Here is a 16660-nt window from a genome sequence, read left to right as displayed (position 1 = left end):
TGTCGGAGGAAGAAGAAGATAGGCTAGAAGAAATCCTTTTGAATTGGGATGATGTTTCGACTCAACCAACATTGAAAGACATCCCGAGAATAGTTTGATTTCTTTATTCTTTCCAGCTAATTTATAAAAACTTAGGCTTGGAGAATTAGAAAACAACGTTCTGAAAAATCTGCTGTTTATATCGAAATGCCCAGCATGCGTTGGGTATATGGTTTTCTTTCTAGACACAAACAACTTAGAACAATACATCCAATTAAGCTTGATCATGCACGTATAAGGGCCTCATTGAAAAGTAATGTTTTGTCTTTTTTATCGCGCTTGCGTAACTTGATGAAACAGAAAAAATATCATCCTTCATTGATCTTTCAATTGGATGAAACAAGTTGCCAATCTTCTGACAAAAGAGAAAATAAAAGGGTTGTCTCGAGCAAATGCAAATTCGTTCCTTCTTTGAAAATTCCTCCGCTTCATCATTTGACTCTTCTTTTTTATTGTAAGGGCAGATGGATGCCATCTTCCTTCACATCTTCTATTACCCAACAAATTTGAAAAAGAAATAAAAGAACAGTGGAGTGATGAAAATTTTATATTGCACACGTCAAATAAAGGATGGATGACAAAAAATTTATTTGAAGAAATAATGATGAAAAATGTGCTGCCAAATATTCAAAAGCAACGACAAAATGTGATTCGAATAAAACGATATTTTCAAGAAAAGATGAAAAAGAAAAATCAAAAAAGGAAAAACAGAGAGCAGTTTATCATTTCAATCAATAATGAAAATGCAAAGCCATGAAGAGATTCAAAATGAAGAAAATGCAATTTCAGAATCAGCGCAAATCACTTCACGTGTTAACAGACATTCAGATGATCGCGAATTCTTTACAGATTCACACATCTCAGAAACAGCGAAAACAGCAAGCGTCTCTTCTGATGATGGAGATCCAATTTCAGAATTAGTGAATTCAAAAGCAGCAAACAGTGAAATTTCTTCTCAAAGAGTATCGCTTCAATTTCAACAAGTTTCTTCAGACAACTTAAACTCTCATATGCAACACACTTTGCCTTCTGCTGAACAACAAACGGATGTTGATGATCAAACTTATAATTCTTGTGTTGGTTTTGTTTCTTCTTTCGAGGAAGACGCTTCTTGTTCTTCTCGCTTATTGATAAATGAAGATAATTGCGACGAAATCAATTGGTGGTTAAAAGAAGAAGCTGAAACGGAAAGGATTCAACAAAAAGAGTTTAATAGCAATAAAAGTGATAAGACAAACTGCGATGAGGAGAACGAACCCATTCCACCTGCTCTTATCATCTTGGACGGTCATTCATCAAGGCAGAATCTTCAACTGTGGTTGCAATTTGCATCTGAAAATGTGGATGTGGTTGTTATTCCTGCACATACGTCGCACATTTTGCAACCCTTGGACCTCGGACCAAACGCAGTACTAAAAAGCCAACTTAAAAAAGTTAAAAATGAGCCTTCAATTAAAAAAATGAAAAATGAATTCATGCCTTTCGTAAGAGCAATCGCAGATTGTGTTTATTACGCTTTGGCACCGAAAACAATCAGACATGGCTTTTTCGAGGCTGGCATCACCTCATCCTCAATTGCACATGTTGTGGATCAAACTCTTGATTCTCTTCCTCCGGAAGTGAAGCCTGCAAGAAACACAAGCCGTTGGTCCATTTCTGGCAAATGTATCACAGACCCTGAGTTTCTGACAGATTGGGAGTTGCATGAGAAAGAAAAGGAATTGTTAACAAATGAAAAAAAACGACAAAAACAAACAAAATTCATTAATTCTGGCGGATGTGACAATTGTTCAGATTTAGAGCAAACAAAGAAAATTCCAAAGTACGTTTCTTCGGAAGATTCACTTGAAAAGATGGAGCAATCTCCAGAACAGATTAGAGCAATTTGCGAAGTTCATTCCTCAGAAGAAGAGACTGAACCTTCAGATTCTCAGGAGGGAGAAGATAACATTTTGGGTGTGCAGCTATTTCCCAAATTGAAACATAAAAGCGTCCATGCTTCTGAACAATCGTCAAGCAGTTCAGAAGAAAGTCAATCTGAATGCAACTGTTCTGAATCAGATTTTTCCTCCAGCAGCATATCTTCGTCACAAACTTCAAAAAAAACACGAACACATTCAAAAAATGAGAAAATTAAGAAAAAGAGATTAAGAAATGATAGCGAACAAGATTATGAAAATTTGGATAATACGGAAGATTCAAATGAAGATATTAGTGAAACAACAAAAACTCATTTCATACCAAAGATATACTCCACTCGGTCAATAAAAACCATGACAAGCAAATATTTACAAGAGTACGTTGTGCATCCAGACTTTGATGAGGATGATGATATCGAAAAACTATGAAAAGAAAAGAATTTGAGAACAACACAATATTATAAACAAAAATAGAATGATTGAACAATTATTTTTTTAGAATCAATTCACAAAGTTTTCATTTCATCGATAATTATTATAATACAGCTTTTAAATAACACAATCAATTACAAAAAATAAAACATAAAGCACCTTAAAAAAACTTTGAAAAACGAAATTGAAAACGATTTTGAAATTACAAACAAACCATATTGTTATAATGTGAACCAACAAATTTCGCATTCAGTTATTTGTTGTGAACATTTTTGTTACTTAATATATAATAGACAATTTCGAAAATGTTCATTCATTTAATGACTGTATTTGTTGATTATGAAATTCATATGAGCTGCTTTTCATGAAACGAAAAAAGTAATGTATATGAGACAATTGTCCGATCTGATTGCTACTGAATAGTTTATTTTGCATACAGAACAATCCTTGAACACTTCCAAAGCAAATCAGTAAATTTATTATTTGATTTTTATTGAATAAACTTATCTGATACTTGTAATATTTTTCATGTGTTGGCCTTTCTCATATCCACATAATTATCTCCCCCAGAATAGTGCAAATGTCACTTTGGTTTAATCGTATTTGAAACAATAGTGATGATTGTGTGTTTTATCCATGGAAAAACTTTAGAAGAAATCATTCATTTCATGATCTAATGTGAATAGAGTTTCATATGGTCATAAGTTAACCAATGTTTGCCATCTATATAATGAGAATAAAAAAACGAGAATAAGAGAACACACATATATCGAAGAAAGACAAACCAAAATACAACTATTATCATAAGAAAAGCTGAAATAAAAGTATTTTTTCATTCAATTATTAAAAAAAATAAATGAAAAGTCACACCATTCGTTCTTTTTATCATGTGGATTGATTTACAGATGCTTCAATTCGATACAAAGAGAACTAATAGCAAATTTGATTTTATTATTGCATTGCAAGGAATTTTCATTTATCGAATAATTATTTCGTAATTTTCAAGTCATTTCATTTTTTTAAGTTTCAGATCTTATTTTCGAATGACTGTTGATCATCTCACTATTGCGTATGTTCTGTTCATGTTCAGAATAAAAAAATTTTTAACATTCATAATGCAAAGAATAAAATCAAACATTTTTGCTCATTCTCGAATATCAGAACGTAACATTGAATTTATTATTAATTGTTTAATAATTGTTCCAAGAAGAGATATTATTGAAAACACTGAAATGAAATATAAATGAAATAATTTGGTAAATATATATTTTATGGGACAAAAACCATAATTTGATTTGAAAATTTCCTTAAAAACAAAAACTTTTCGTTCTTTCTGTGGCGAAGGCATTAAGTTCAAAACATTCTATTTTTGTGCGGTATTATTCTTTATTTTTATTTATCTGTTTCATTTTCTTAAGTTTTGATAAATACTGTTCAAAGACAGCACATTGTCAGTAGAGCACATCCTCTATTTTACACAGTTGATTATGCGCTTAACCTTTTAATGCTTTATGTATTGAAATCAACAACATCGATTTTTTTTAAACGTTTTAAAAAGATCTTTATTTTCTTGGCTTTTGCTTTATCTTTTTTTATTTTCACTTTTTTTTTAACAATTTGAACAATAAAGACAAAAGAATATCTTAACAAATATTGTTTTTTCAATTTCAACGGTTTGTAAATTAGATATAAAAAACAAAAGAGAGTGGTGTGAAAAGAAAGGCTCAAATTAAAAGATCAAAGCTGACCCCACATGAAATATTTTTTATGAAAGAATGTTTTTTTCTTATCAAGAAATGTTTTTAAAAAAAAAAGAATTAATTTTTCAAATATTTATAGTCTGAACTTTCATCAAAACCTTAGTGTGCGGGTTTATGCAAATGTGCGGGTTTGCCACATCACTATGAGTTAATTTCGAACCAATAATTATTGAGAGTTTTTTTGAATCCTTTTTTAAGTCTCATGAGAATAATTCTGGTCGACAGATCAATAAATGTCTGAACACAAAGATATAACAGCACAACCACCATCTTCATTGGATGCATTCTCTTTTTACAATCGTGTGATTTTCTATCATGATATTTTAAGATCTATATCAATCAATATATGCTGTTTTCAATCATTTTCAAATGTATGTCAATTTGTATAAAAGCCACAAAAATCCTCTTTGGAAAGGGAATGAACAAGCAGATTGGAAAAGAGATTTCAATGAGGAAGCATACAAACGTTCTTCTCGTTGCTGGTGGAGGTTCAATTAAAAAGAATGGAGTTTACGAGGTCAGAAAATTATTAAGTTCACATGAAGACTTATGATTTTTATAATTAGGAAGTGACTCAATCGTTAAAGGAAAATGGCGTTGAGTGGACAGAATTGTGGGGAGTGCAACCAAATCCAGTTCTTTCAAAAGTTTACGAAGGAATAGAAATTGTGAGAAAATCATCTCCTGGTATAAATTCTTTTGTTTTCTAACTGTTGCTTTATTTCTAGAATCTTTTAATAAATAATGTGTAGCAATCACTGCAATTCTTGCCGTTGGAGGAGGAAGTGTTATTGATACTTGTAAAGCAATTGCAGGTGGAATTGATCATCCTGATATTTGGCAATGCTTTGAAGGGCTTTCAGCTCTCACAGAAAAAATATATCCTCTTTTTGTTGTGTGCACGGTTTCAGCAACTGGATCTGAAATGAATATGGGATGCGTTGTTACGAACAACGATAAAAAATGGAATTTGAAACATCAATCATTGTTCCCAGTTGCCACAACAATTGATCCACAAGCACAATATTCTCTGCCATGGCGTACAACAAAGGATGGAGCCATTGATGCTATTGTTCATTGCGTTGAAGGAATTCTTGGTGCTGAAGGGTTTGATTTATTAATGTGCTTATAGGTTAATATTTCTTATTCTTTGAAAAAAATAAAACAGATTTGAAGAAACAACAATAGCTCTTGCAGAATCTTTAATTCTGACCATCATCCAAGCCACAAACAAGTTGCAGCACAATCCAAGTGATTACACAGCAAGAGCCAATCTCTGCTGGGCAGCGACTCTTGGATTAAACGGAGTTGCACAAGTTGCTCTCAACAGCGGAGACTGGGCAACACACATGTTGGAGCATGCACTTTCTTCAATGTATCCTGAGCTGAGCCACGGAACTGGATTGGCGATTCTGCTTCCGTCGTATATCCGCTGGGTTATGAAGCACAAAGTGACAGATTCTTCAGCACCGTCATCTTCACAAACTCCTTCGGAAACAGTCGTCCAACGTCGCAAGCCTCATCTTGCTGTGCTGCGGCGGCTGTCACGCAATGTGTTTGGCATCAAAAGCGGAGACGTTCTCGAAGGTGTCGATGCGATGGAGCGTCTCTTCCAAAGCTGGGGTGCACCAACAAGATTCAGCCAACTTGAACACGAATCAAAAGCATACAAAATGATGCTTACCTGCTCCAAAGGAAAAGACGATACCGTTTGCGAGGAGTTGAATGAAGAAGAAGCCAAAGTGTTGGCCAAGCGGTACTTTGCAAAGAAATACCAGGGCTCGAATGGAAAGCTGGAAGAAAACGACGTTGTTGATTGGGTTAGACTTGCATCAAAATAAAGTGTTGCGTTGAAGCAATAAAAAAACATTGGAATCTCCTATTGGTAGTTCTTAATAGACTTGCAATTATTAACGGAATAGAATTTTTATTTTTATTTAGAGTTTTCGTTTTTGTCTTTCAGTTGCCTGATCTTTCACATTGTTTTTGGACGGTGATATGATCACATAACAACGCTTTGAGCAAATAAAAAAGTTTGAAAAATATATACGTGATATGATTCAATAAAACACAAACAAAAGAATTGAACAAGTTGTTAAAAGAGGGGGCTCATAAAGAAATAGGCATTGGACAGTCGTTTAAAGTCATCTAAAATGACACAAAAAAAGAGTGAATCAAAATCATTCGAATTTTGTAGAATGAATTCATTTTTAATAAAGAAATTATTAAATCAAAATACAGTGAAATAATAAAAACAAACTGCTTTCTGACGCTGAAGCCACAACTGATTGAGTGAGACGATCATACGTGTCATGCCGATGGAGGGACAGGCATTCTCTCATAATTTGCGATGCAAAGCTAAAAAAAAATGAAAAATGTATCAATGTTAATTCACATGGAAATTGGAGAAAAAAAAATTGAATTGTCAAAAGATAATGCTGAATCATGTCCAAAAATAAAAAACTTCACATACAATGCCAATTCTGGGTTGTAACCTTTTATTAGCGATTTCAAAAACGCGAAATCGTCTTCGTGGATTTTCCTAACGCCCAAAAGCAGCTGATGTGACCACATCAGCAGACTCACGACGCCCAGCTTCCGTTTCTCTACGAGACTGAGGCAATAATCAACTTCACCAAGCGCATCTTCTGAATTCAGCACGTTCTTTGCGCAAAGCGTGCTGCAAAGCAACACAACAGCTTTGAGGACAAGCGGGTTGGCAAAGCAGATAGGAAGAGGAGTAATCGAAGTGCATCCCAAAGCAAACAACGACAGACTTGTGTCGCAGCCACGGGAGATTGGTGAGTGCCAGGAAGACGAAATAGAAGAGAGAGAACCCGAAAATGAAGGAGTTGATGGAAGAAGAATAGACATCAGAGCAGATGCTGAAGAAGAAGGAGAAGAAGAAGATGATGAAAGAGGTGCTGCAGCAGGTGAAGTGCGATGTGAAGAATTTGTTTGATGAAATGCTGTTAGAGAGGAGATGCTTAAACGATGAGAAGCAGGTAAGAAGGCGATATCTTTCAAAAGAATTTCAAACAATTGAACGAGACAAGAAACAAGCGCTTCTTCTTCTTCTTTCGCTTCACAGAGGGTCAGTGCATATGAAAAAGAGTGTGGAATGTCTGCTTTCTTCGATGCGCCAACGCTTGTTTCTGAAAGAAGTCCTGCCTTGTTCAACACATATGCAAACGGGGTGTACGCTTCATGAGATTCGAAGTTGTATGCATCTTCGATATCTTTGCTTCTATCACATTCAAACTGCCCTGTGCTTCCGTCACAAGCGAATTGCTTAAAGACATTCCGCTCGACAGTCCTCTGCGCTAAAATGGTTTCTGTTGCAAGTGCAACTGTGTTGAAAACAGACATCATGAAGAAGAGATGACGGGGATCGCCTGGAAGAGGCATGTGGCTCTTTCCGACCATCCAGATGCGACGGAACAAGCGGGACAGAACAAACGAGGGATGAGAAAGATGTTGGAGCTGATGGAAATGATGAAGTGAATTGTGAGAAAGAGAGGGCACATTGCTTTCACAAGCAACAGAAGTTAATGAAGAATATGTTTCAGATGAAGGATCTTCAATGAAATGCAACAGGTCTATTTTTGATTCCGTAAGTGAAAAATCGAGTATCTCGTGAAGGGTCATTCCACATCCGCTGTTCAGCTGCATTTCTTTCTTGCACAAATCATCCGAGTTAGCTATCACTGTTGTTATTCTGTCAGCCATCTTTTCTTTTGGATAGCAAATATTGATTTCTCCGCTCAGCACCGCACCTGTTGCCCAGCGAGCATTTTCATTTCTGATGATATGGCCTCTTCCAATGAACACGTCATATAATGTGTTAACAATCAGAATAAGCGCTGAGAAGGAAAGAAGAGAAGCACTGCATCCAGAAAAGGAGCAGCTGAACGGCTGAGAATGCACAGGGTTGTGGCAATGCCTGCGGTGGAAGCAACCAGAAGGAGCGCTCCACAGCAGAGCAAGGACGGGGCACAAGGGAAGAGACGAGCACACAGTGAATGAAACAGCATCTGACGCTGCTTTGTTTACTGGTGAGGATTCATCTACTGCATTTTGTGTCCTCTGATTGGCTGCTCTGTTTTGATTTTCTGAGTTTGTCACCGTTTCTGTCGGGATTCTTGCAAGTCCCACGATGTCCCTCCAGAGATTCACCACATCCACACACGAAATGCCATACACTGCTGCAAATGCTCTCTCAGACTCGCGGAAGAGCACACGCCATTGCGACACAGATGTGTGTGACAGCACCACAATCAGGGACATTATGACATTCACTGCCTCCTTCTGATGGCTGCTGTCTGAGTTCAAAAAGAGTGAAAGCATCTCATCCAGAAATAGAATGATGTTGTCGCATCGAGACACAAGACGAGGAAGCATTTGCTGCATTTTGGTGCTCATCTAATGAAATAAATAGCAAGTTATTAAACGGAAGAATAAGATTATTAAATAGAAATAAGACCAATACAATTTCATAAAAACAGTCAAATAATTACGTAAATATACACAAAAACAAAAAAATGACAAACTTTTGCGTATTTCAAAGCTAATTCTGTAAGTGAATGGCAGAATGCGATCAAGAGTCTTTTGTTCACATGGTGCGACTCTATCCACGGCTGCTCCTTCCACTTCGGCATAATCTTCGCCAAGAACAGCAGTTCGACCAGGGCAGCTGTCCCGTCCTCAGCAAAGAAGTGTACATTTGACCCAACAAACAGCTCCGTCGCAGACTCTGCACAGTCCACTCTGCGCAGAAACTCAAACAAAACATCGACAGATTCCTGGGTGATGAGGCGCGTGTCTGGCGCTGTTATGTACGGAGAAGAAGAGGAGGAGGCAGCAAAGTTGGGAATTTGAGGTGATGATGAAGCGGATGCATCGCGATGCGAAGATGCGTTCATCAAAAAGGAGGAAGTCGATTCCTGTTGAATCTGCTCTCTTTCTCTTATCTGCTTTTCCGTCTTCTCCTCGTCCTCCTCTGCAATGTTTGCGACAATCCAGTCAAATATCACCGAAAACGCATTTCGTCTGCTGGAGACTGAAGAGCTCCATATGTACATCTCCACAAATGGCTCGATGCCTCCCAACTCTGATCTGATTGTGGAGCGATGGAGCAGATGCATGTCTGCATACACACACGAAACCATCACCTGCACAAGCCAGCTTTCAGCCTCTGCATCGCTCCTGTATGTCTCCTCCCACAGCCAGAACAGCAGGCGGAGATCAACATCGTGCATAAGCGCAGTGATTGTCACTCCTTTCTGTGAAGGATCAGTCGAAAGCGTGGAGCTGCTGTCTGCATCGCAGCAGCCTCCAACTGTGGTAAAGTGGCGAAGAGTTCCGATGCAGTTTCTGAGAAGAAGGAGGGAGTTGGATTTTGACTCGCAGAGTGAGTTTGCGTAGAGCCGTGTCCACAGCCACAGAACACTCGAGAAAAGAGCAGAGAGGAGACTAGGAGGGGCACTGGGGAGTGTGAACAGAAGCTCTTTGGAAGAAGCTGAAGATGTTGATAATGAATTAAACGTGTCATTTGCAGGCAAAAGAGAAGAGCTGCTTGGTCTGAGCAATTCTTTGTCTTTCAAAAGATGAGAAAGCTGCATTTGAGGATCATTCTCGTTGGTTTCACAGGATGTATCTGAATTTGGCATCAAAGGTGAAACATTCTCTGGTTCATAATTTTGAAGCAATGCTGATTCTCTGCTTGCGCTCTGCAATTTCCGAGATGGAGCTTGAACAGGAACATCTGGCAGCAGAAGAAGAGAAGAGGAAAACAAAGACGAAAGAAGCTTAAACAGACGCAGTGGGATTGATTGCAATTGTGGATGAGGGAGATCAAGAAAGAAGAGAAAGAACGGGAAAAGGCAGTTCCAATCAAACAGAAGCAAATCCGTTTCAAACAATTGCATTCGAAGCAGCACTTCTTGTTTTTGCTTCTTCTGCTGTTCCAAGCTATTCTCTTGTTTTTGCAGTGCTGCCACGTTTTCTTCCTCTGTATCGCTCAGTAGTTCCTCTTGCGCACATTCACTTTGATTTCTGCTGTTTGAAGCAGAATTGCCAAGCATTCGAGTGGACTCGTGCCAGTTGCACCTCTTCCAAAAGAGCTCGGCTGATATTTCACCCCAAAGCATTCCCCCGCGGCAGGCTGAGATCAGCTGCGACGAAGACAGCGGAGGTGCCGGGCGAAGAGGATGGACAGGAAGAGAAGAAATGGAAGAATCCAAGGGAAGTACAGAGGGATGAGAAGAGTAAGAAGCAGATAAAGTGGCTGTGTTGGAAGAGGATAGAGACGATTTCGCTGTTTTAGGGGTGGAAGGTGCAGTTGCAGAAACAGAATGTGATGAAGGAAGCGGAGGAAACGAGATGGATTGTGGAAGAAATGGAATTTGTGTGGTTGTTGTGCTTGCCAGCTGAGGAGACGATACGAGAGGCGAAGGTGTGGATGGTGCTGATGACTGGTTGTCTCTTCTGTGCGGAGCTTTTGGTGAACAAAGAGAAGAATGAGGAGATGTTGGGAGAGCTGATAAATGCTGTTCTGTGTCAACAACAGCAGGCGTGATGCCAGTCAGCAGGATCTGTCGCAGATGCTGCAGTTGCTGTTTTTCTCGCTCAAAGGAAGCAGGCGACAGCTCCACTTTTCTTCTCTCTTCTTCCTCTTCATCCCTCAGGATAAACTCCTCTGCATCGCTTGTTGAGAGCTCTTCTTCCACATTCGTTTGCTCTGCTTGACTGTCATCCTCGTCATCTACCATATCCAACTCTTCTACCTCTTTCCCTTCTTCTTTCCCTTCTTTATGTTCCATTCGTTGAGCCCTTTTGACTGCTCTCTGTACTCTGCGTGCTTCTTTCTCGCTCAGCTTCCGCTTCAAACTCTCTCTTTTTGCCTTCTTCTTCTCTTTTTCTTCTCTTCTTCGCTCCAATTCACACTTGATCTGCTTCACATATGCTGCTTCCTGCTCCTTTTGGAGTATTTTCTCTCTTCTTTCACGCACATTTCTAAGCGCTTCGTTTTCTCGTTGCATTTCTGCCCAGCCTTTCATAAGCGCCACAAAGAATTGCGAAATACAATCAATCTTCTCAGAAGCATGTGAATCATTGTTCTCATCTTCTGTGTCATTTTCCTTTTGATGAGTGTCTTTACTGTCATTTTTCGCGTCTTTAGCTTTTCCGTCTTGCTTTTCACTTTTGACGTTGATGTTTTGATCATTCGCTTCCTTTGTTTTGACCTCACTTTCTTTCTGTTCAGATGCCTTTGAAGTTTCATTCTTATTCTCAGCAGAAGCAGCAAGATCGCTCACATACGCTGCAACACCCACAATTGTAGATGTTCTTTTCGCATCCTGCGACTTCTTATTGCCCTCTTCTTTGCCCTGCGATTTCTGTGCCTCGCTGTTTGCTCCTTCCTTCCCTTCAGCTTCAGCTGCAGTCTTCTTCTGCAGAATGCTGCTTGTTGTGCTGGGAAGAGACGCAGTCAGTGGAATGTCTGCTGAGCTGATGAATGTCGGGTCAGATGTTGGTGGAGGAGGTGTAGGTGTGACTTTCACTTTTGTTCCGCTTTTGCTCAGTTTGCTTGCCCCTTCGTCTTTTGCTGGCTTCAAAGAGGATTTTAGCTCTTCTTTCTGTTTGTTAAGCTTCGTCTGATCTTTTTCGCTTTTGAGTTCTTTCAAAGTTCCGTTTTGTTCTGCAATCATTTTCTTCATCCGCTTCAGTCTTTCCTTCTCCTCTTTTTTCTTTCTCTTTTTCTCCTCTTTTTTCCTCATCTTTTCTTTTTCTCTTTCCAGCTCCTTTTTCACTCTCACAGCGATCTCTTCTCTTTCCTCTTTGCTCATTCCTTCAATCCCCAACTCCTTCATCATCTCAAACAGCACAAGGCCCAGCGCTTCCACAAGCATATCGCTTCCCTTTTCACTCACAATCAGCTCTTCAAAAACAGAAGAACTACCAAACTGACCTAATTTGCTTTGAGCATTTCTTTCTTTGCCATCTTCACTCTTCTGCGTATATTGAGCAACCTTTGAGTGGATGCTTGCATCAACCAGATAATCAGGCCTGCCTTGTTTGAAGCGTGTGACCCACAGCGGCTGCGGTGCCTGCGCCAGCAGATGCGACGACAAACGTCTCAAAAACGCAAAAATCGCATCGGCAAAGCGAACAGACGGAGAAACGGGCTGTTTCGAATCGTGTTCTGTGCTTTCAATTGGAGAAGAAGGCAACGCTGGTGAAACAGAAGGCTTTGGGCTGATGGATGTGTCAACAGTGTTGGGTGTTTTGAAGGATGATGGCATTTCTTCTGCTTTTGAGGAAGAGGCAGCAATTTGTGCAGGAGAAGCAGAATGGCGTGGAACAGAAGCATCAAAAGAGCTGTCTTTGGAGGGTTCTATTAGAGGACGCACAATAATCGAAATAAGCTCGCCAAGGACTGTTCCTTCTGTTCTGCTTTGAAGCGCCCTCAGCCTTTGCAGAGAAGGACGCTCAAACAAACGACTGGACTGAGGAGACGAGTCAGATGAAATGAAGCTGGTGCTTTGAGTGTTTAGTGATTTACACGAAGAAGAAGTGGAAGAAGTCGAAGCACGAAAAGACGCCATGTTTTCTGCCACAACAGGCAAAGAACAAGAGATGCTGTCGCTGGAGGCTGATGAATGTGCCTCAAATTCAGATGCCAACTGTGATTGTTGTTGCTGTTGTTCTGAACACAGTGCAGCAGATGTCTGTGCCAGATGCAGAAACAGCAGAGGCTCAGCAACTGAATCTTGTTCAGTGATTTTCACTGGCACATCAACAGCATCTGTTTTGCTGTTATTTGGCATTTTCACTTCATCATGCTGTTTGAACAAAGATTGCTGTGAATGATTGCGACAGCTTTCGATGCTTTGAGAATCTGAAGATGGAGCAGCTGCTATCATTGCAGTCTTCTTCTCTTCTGCCTCTTTTATTGACCAATTGTTATTCAGTGAATGGATAGACTGGCTGTTTGTGGTGTGGCTCTCAGAGCTGTCTATAAGCTCCTTCTCCTTCTCTCTCTCTCTTTCTCTCTCCCTCTGCATCTCCTCCTTCCTCCTCTCTTTCTCTCTTTCTCTCTTTTCTCTCCTGATCCTCTTCAGAATGTGCCGCTGCACCCTCCTTGTCTCGTCGCAGATCTGCCAATGTGGAACAGACAGAACCAGAGCGCCTGGCAGAAACAGCTCAGACGACAGCACAAGAGAAGAGCGGGAAAGCTGCTCGTTCTGAAAGGAAGAAGAAGAGGAGGAAGAGGAAGAAGAAGGTGCTAAAGAAGGAGGCATCTGCTGCTGAGCATACGGCAGAACAGGTGAATAAACGAGGGAAGAAGGAGAAGATATGCTTGTTGAGCGGCGGGGTGACAGAGAAGTTGAGGCGAATGTGTCTGTTGGTGTGACTGAGCCAGGCGACTGCAGAGAAGCAACAGACCCACGTGGCGAGTTGGATATCAGCACTGGCGGAATCCCTGGCTGAGAAAAGCCTTTTGAAGAAGAAGAAGAAGAAGAAGAAGAAGAAGAGGAGGAGGAGGAAGAAGAAGAAGAAGAAGAAGAATAAGGCAAATTCCCCATGTGAATATTGTCTGAGTGATGTTTGTTGCTTCTTTGAGCAGCGTGGCGCTCTGCTTCAGCCATCATCAGCATCATCGACAGACCAGACGAATAGCCACGGGAGTCGTTGGCAACTGTGCCTCGTCTGTTCTGAAGAGAGCGCTTGACAACAGAACCAGAGGAAGAAGAAGAAGAAGAAGAAGGAAATGAATTGAGAAGAGGAGCAAAATTGCGTGTGCCAAAAAGAGAAGAAGAAGAAGCAGAAGCAGATGCAGATGCAGAAGACAGCGAAGAGAGCACATTGGAGCCAGCAATTGTTTGCTCTCGTCTGCCGACAGCTGTTCGAGCAAAGACCATTCCGAAGTGTGGTGAGTGGAGAAGGGAGTGTGGGTTGTCAACTTGGAGGAGGTGGATGAAGCTGGGGGGAAAGTTGGTGACGTGCGAAGGGGCAGTGCTGAGTGCGAATGACGAGCAGCTTTCGAGCGGAGAGGGAGATAGAGACGGTGGAAGGTGGGATGAAGAGGAATAGTTGGAATAATTTGGGAAAGAGGAAGAGGAAGAAGAAGAAGAAGAAGATGATGAAGTTGTCTGAGAATGTGGTTTTGAACCAGAAACAAGAAAGAGAGAATTAACGAGTGAGTTCAGTGTCAAATACTCAGCAGGCTCAGAAAAAGCTGCAGAAGACGATGAATCAATAGCACTTGAAGCAGAAGCAGAAGAAGAGGAGGAGGAAGAGGAAGCAGAGGGAGAGGAGGAGGAGGAGGAAGAAGAAGAAGAAGGGATGGTGTTGAGTGTGTTGTGGTTGGCAAAGGCGAACAAGATGGGAGTGAGTGGAAGGATCTGTCTTATGATCATTGCAGCCAGCCGAGCATCGATTATGTGGGAGCGATGGATAGCATCAGCAGAAGAGACAGGCAGATGAGATGGATATGGTTGGAAAACGGTGGAGTCAGCAAGGGAAGAAGAGGAAGAGGAAGAAGAAGAAGAAGAAGAAGAAGAAGAAGAAGAAGAAGAAGGAGAAGGAGAAAATGATTGGTTGATGACACTTTGGATGATGTTGCTGGGGATGAGCAGGCGGAAGAGGGTGTCTGTTGTGACAAATGGAGACACGCCAAAGTATTTGGATGTGGATTCAATTGGAGCATTTGGGAGATATTTGGAGTGTAGTTGAGAAAGTGTTGGAAGATGAGTTGAAGAAGAAGAAGAAGAGGAGGAGGAGGAGGAAGAAGAAGATGATGATGATGAAAATGATATTTTTGATGTGTTTGAAGCAGAAGCAGAAGCAGAAGCAGCGCAGAAGACAGAGGAAAGCGAAGGGAGTTGCTGAGATGTGAATGAAGAGAGGATGATTGAGAGTGCTTTGTGTGTCAAAGGGAAGTGTGTCTGTATCATCTTGTCTGTCAGCAATGAAATGGATGCAGTCGACACAGAAAGAACAGCAGAAGATGCAATGCACGAGGCAGATTTCGAGTGCGATGGCTGAAGTGGTGTTGTTGATGATGGTGGGGATGAAGTGTGGGAAGAAGAAGAAGAGGAAGAGGAAGAGGAGGAAGAAGAAGATGATGATGACGGTGTATTCAACGAAAGCTTCTTATTCGAAGACACTGGAGAAGAAAGCGCTCCATCAGAAGTCCCCATCTTCTCCGTCTCCTTTCCGGCCTCCCCCGCCTTCCCCACAAAATGAGGCGACGGCAGCGGTGAGGGAGGCTGCGAGGCGAGGGATCTTATTTTGTTCTCGTCGATGCGCCAGCGGAAGAGGTACTCGTGGTCACCCGAGCTGCCAAAGGCTCCTCCTCTCCCGTCTGCTCGCATCCGCATCAGCGTCATCCTTCTCAGCGTCTCCAGCTGTCTGTCTGCCCTCAGCCTGCGTGTGTGACTGTCCTGCCTCATCAGCTTGCTCCGCTCAGCTGCCCACTCGCTGAAGAAGGCGTGAGTGTATGCGCCAGAGACAAGAGGCACAGAGAGGAAGAGGGAGGAGGAGGAGAGCGGGGAGAGCGAAGGGAGGGGGAGCGAGGAAAGGCCGTTTAATCCGCGCTGCGGCCGAAGAGAAGAATAGAACGGGCGGCTGGCGGAATATGAGGACTGGACAAACTGGGCAGTGAAGGAGAAAGGAGGGGGGAGTGTGGATGTTGGGACGGGAGGAAGAGGAAGAAGAGAAGGAGCAGATGAAGTGGAAGAAGAAGGAGGAGTTGTGGAGGAAGGGTATAATTGTGATGATGCTGAAGAAGAACAAGATGAAGAAGAAGAAGAAGATGATGATGACGATGATGATAACGCAGATGTTGGAGACAAAGGAAGAGACAACCCATTTGCCTGTGCACAAGCCAATGATGAAGAGTCTGGATATATCGGAGTGTGCGTAGAATTAGTCTGAAACGGCACATGTTGTGTGGATGTGGCACCGACAGAATAGGACAGCACATTTGAGTTCTTTGGCGTGTTGCTGCCTTGTTGATACTGCTGCTGCTGCTGCTGTGCATCAGAACGTGCAGACTGGCTGCTGTTCTGCTTTGGAGGTGTCTGCAGCACGCCAGACACAGACGGCGAAGGCAGCGCAGAGTTGGAGCGTGTTCTTGTTTCATCCACAATCCCTTCGTCCTCGCTGTTGCCCTCACTCCCGCTGCACGCACCTCTGCTGCTGTATCTGCTGTACCTCCCTTCCTCTTCCCTTTCTCCCTCACTCCTCTCATCTCTCTCTTCTCTTCCCTCTCTTCCCTCTCTCTCTTCTCTTCCCTCTCTTCCCTCTCTCCCTTCTCTCCCTTCTCTTCCCTCGCACTCCTCGCTGTCGTCAAACACAAGCTGCCGAGTGCTCCTTTCAGCGTCCAGCACTGCCTGGCAGCGCATCGTGCCGTGGATGTCGCTGTGCTCTCCGTCAAACAGGCCCGTTTCGCGCGGCGAGCGCATCTCCCGCAGCGAGCTGAAGCGGGACGTCAGCGAAGCAGAG

The 16660-nt window shown here is 41.7% G+C and overlaps 3 protein-coding genes across 3 annotated transcripts; 2 read left to right on the top strand and 1 right to left on the bottom strand.

Annotated features, from left to right (window-relative positions):
- Positions 1-782: 782 nt before the first annotated feature.
- MONOS_16454 (uncharacterized protein) lies at positions 783-2387 on the top strand (the record flags this gene model as incomplete). The annotated part of the gene is made up of 1 exon (XM_067869363.1): positions 783-2387. The coding sequence occupies one exon, from the start codon at positions 783-785 to the stop codon at positions 2385-2387; it is 1605 nt and encodes a 534-aa protein (XP_067719236.1).
- A 1983-nt stretch (positions 2388-4370) lies between these two features.
- On the top strand, positions 4371-6183 carry MONOS_13471 (putative NADH-dependent butanol dehydrogenase a). Its single transcript, XM_067866179.1, has 5 exons — positions 4371-4450; positions 4543-4667; positions 4717-4837; positions 4903-5257; positions 5319-6183. Exons 1-5 carry the CDS (start codon positions 4384-4386, stop codon positions 5989-5991), a joined length of 1341 nt encoding a protein of 446 aa, XP_067719235.1. The 5' UTR covers positions 4371-4383; the 3' UTR covers positions 5992-6183.
- On the bottom strand, positions 6100-16620 carry MONOS_13470 (uncharacterized protein; the record flags this gene model as incomplete). The annotated part of the gene is made up of 5 exons (XM_067866178.1): positions 6100-6298; positions 6411-6508; positions 6624-8572; positions 8701-14560; positions 14825-16620. 5 exons carry the CDS (start codon positions 16618-16620, stop codon positions 6246-6248), a joined length of 9756 nt encoding a protein of 3251 aa, XP_067719234.1. The 3' UTR covers positions 6100-6245.
- Between the last annotated feature and the right edge of the window lie 40 nt (positions 16621-16660).

This window comes from Monocercomonoides exilis (genome assembly GCF_001643675.1).
Source record: "Monocercomonoides exilis strain PA203 chromosome Unknown scaffold64-419423, whole genome shotgun sequence".
NCBI classification, from domain to species: Eukaryota; Preaxostyla; order Oxymonadida; family Polymastigidae; genus Monocercomonoides; species Monocercomonoides exilis.
This window is presented reverse-complemented; position numbering and strand designations above follow the sequence as displayed.

What these genes read in the sequence shown, in the direction of transcription:
- MONOS_13471 (XM_067866179.1), top strand. Translation starts at nt 4,384, where the DNA reads ATGTCTGAACACAAAGATATAACAGCACAACCACCATCTTCATTGGAT. An exon ending in TGCATTCTCTTTTTACAATC is followed by an intron (nt 4,451 to 4,542) that starts GTGTGATTTTCT and finishes TTTGTATAAAAG; the next exon opens with CCACAAAAATCCTCTTTGGA. An exon ending in AAAAGAATGGAGTTTACGAG is followed by an intron (nt 4,668 to 4,716) that starts GTCAGAAAATTA and finishes TTTTATAATTAG; the next exon opens with GAAGTGACTCAATCGTTAAA.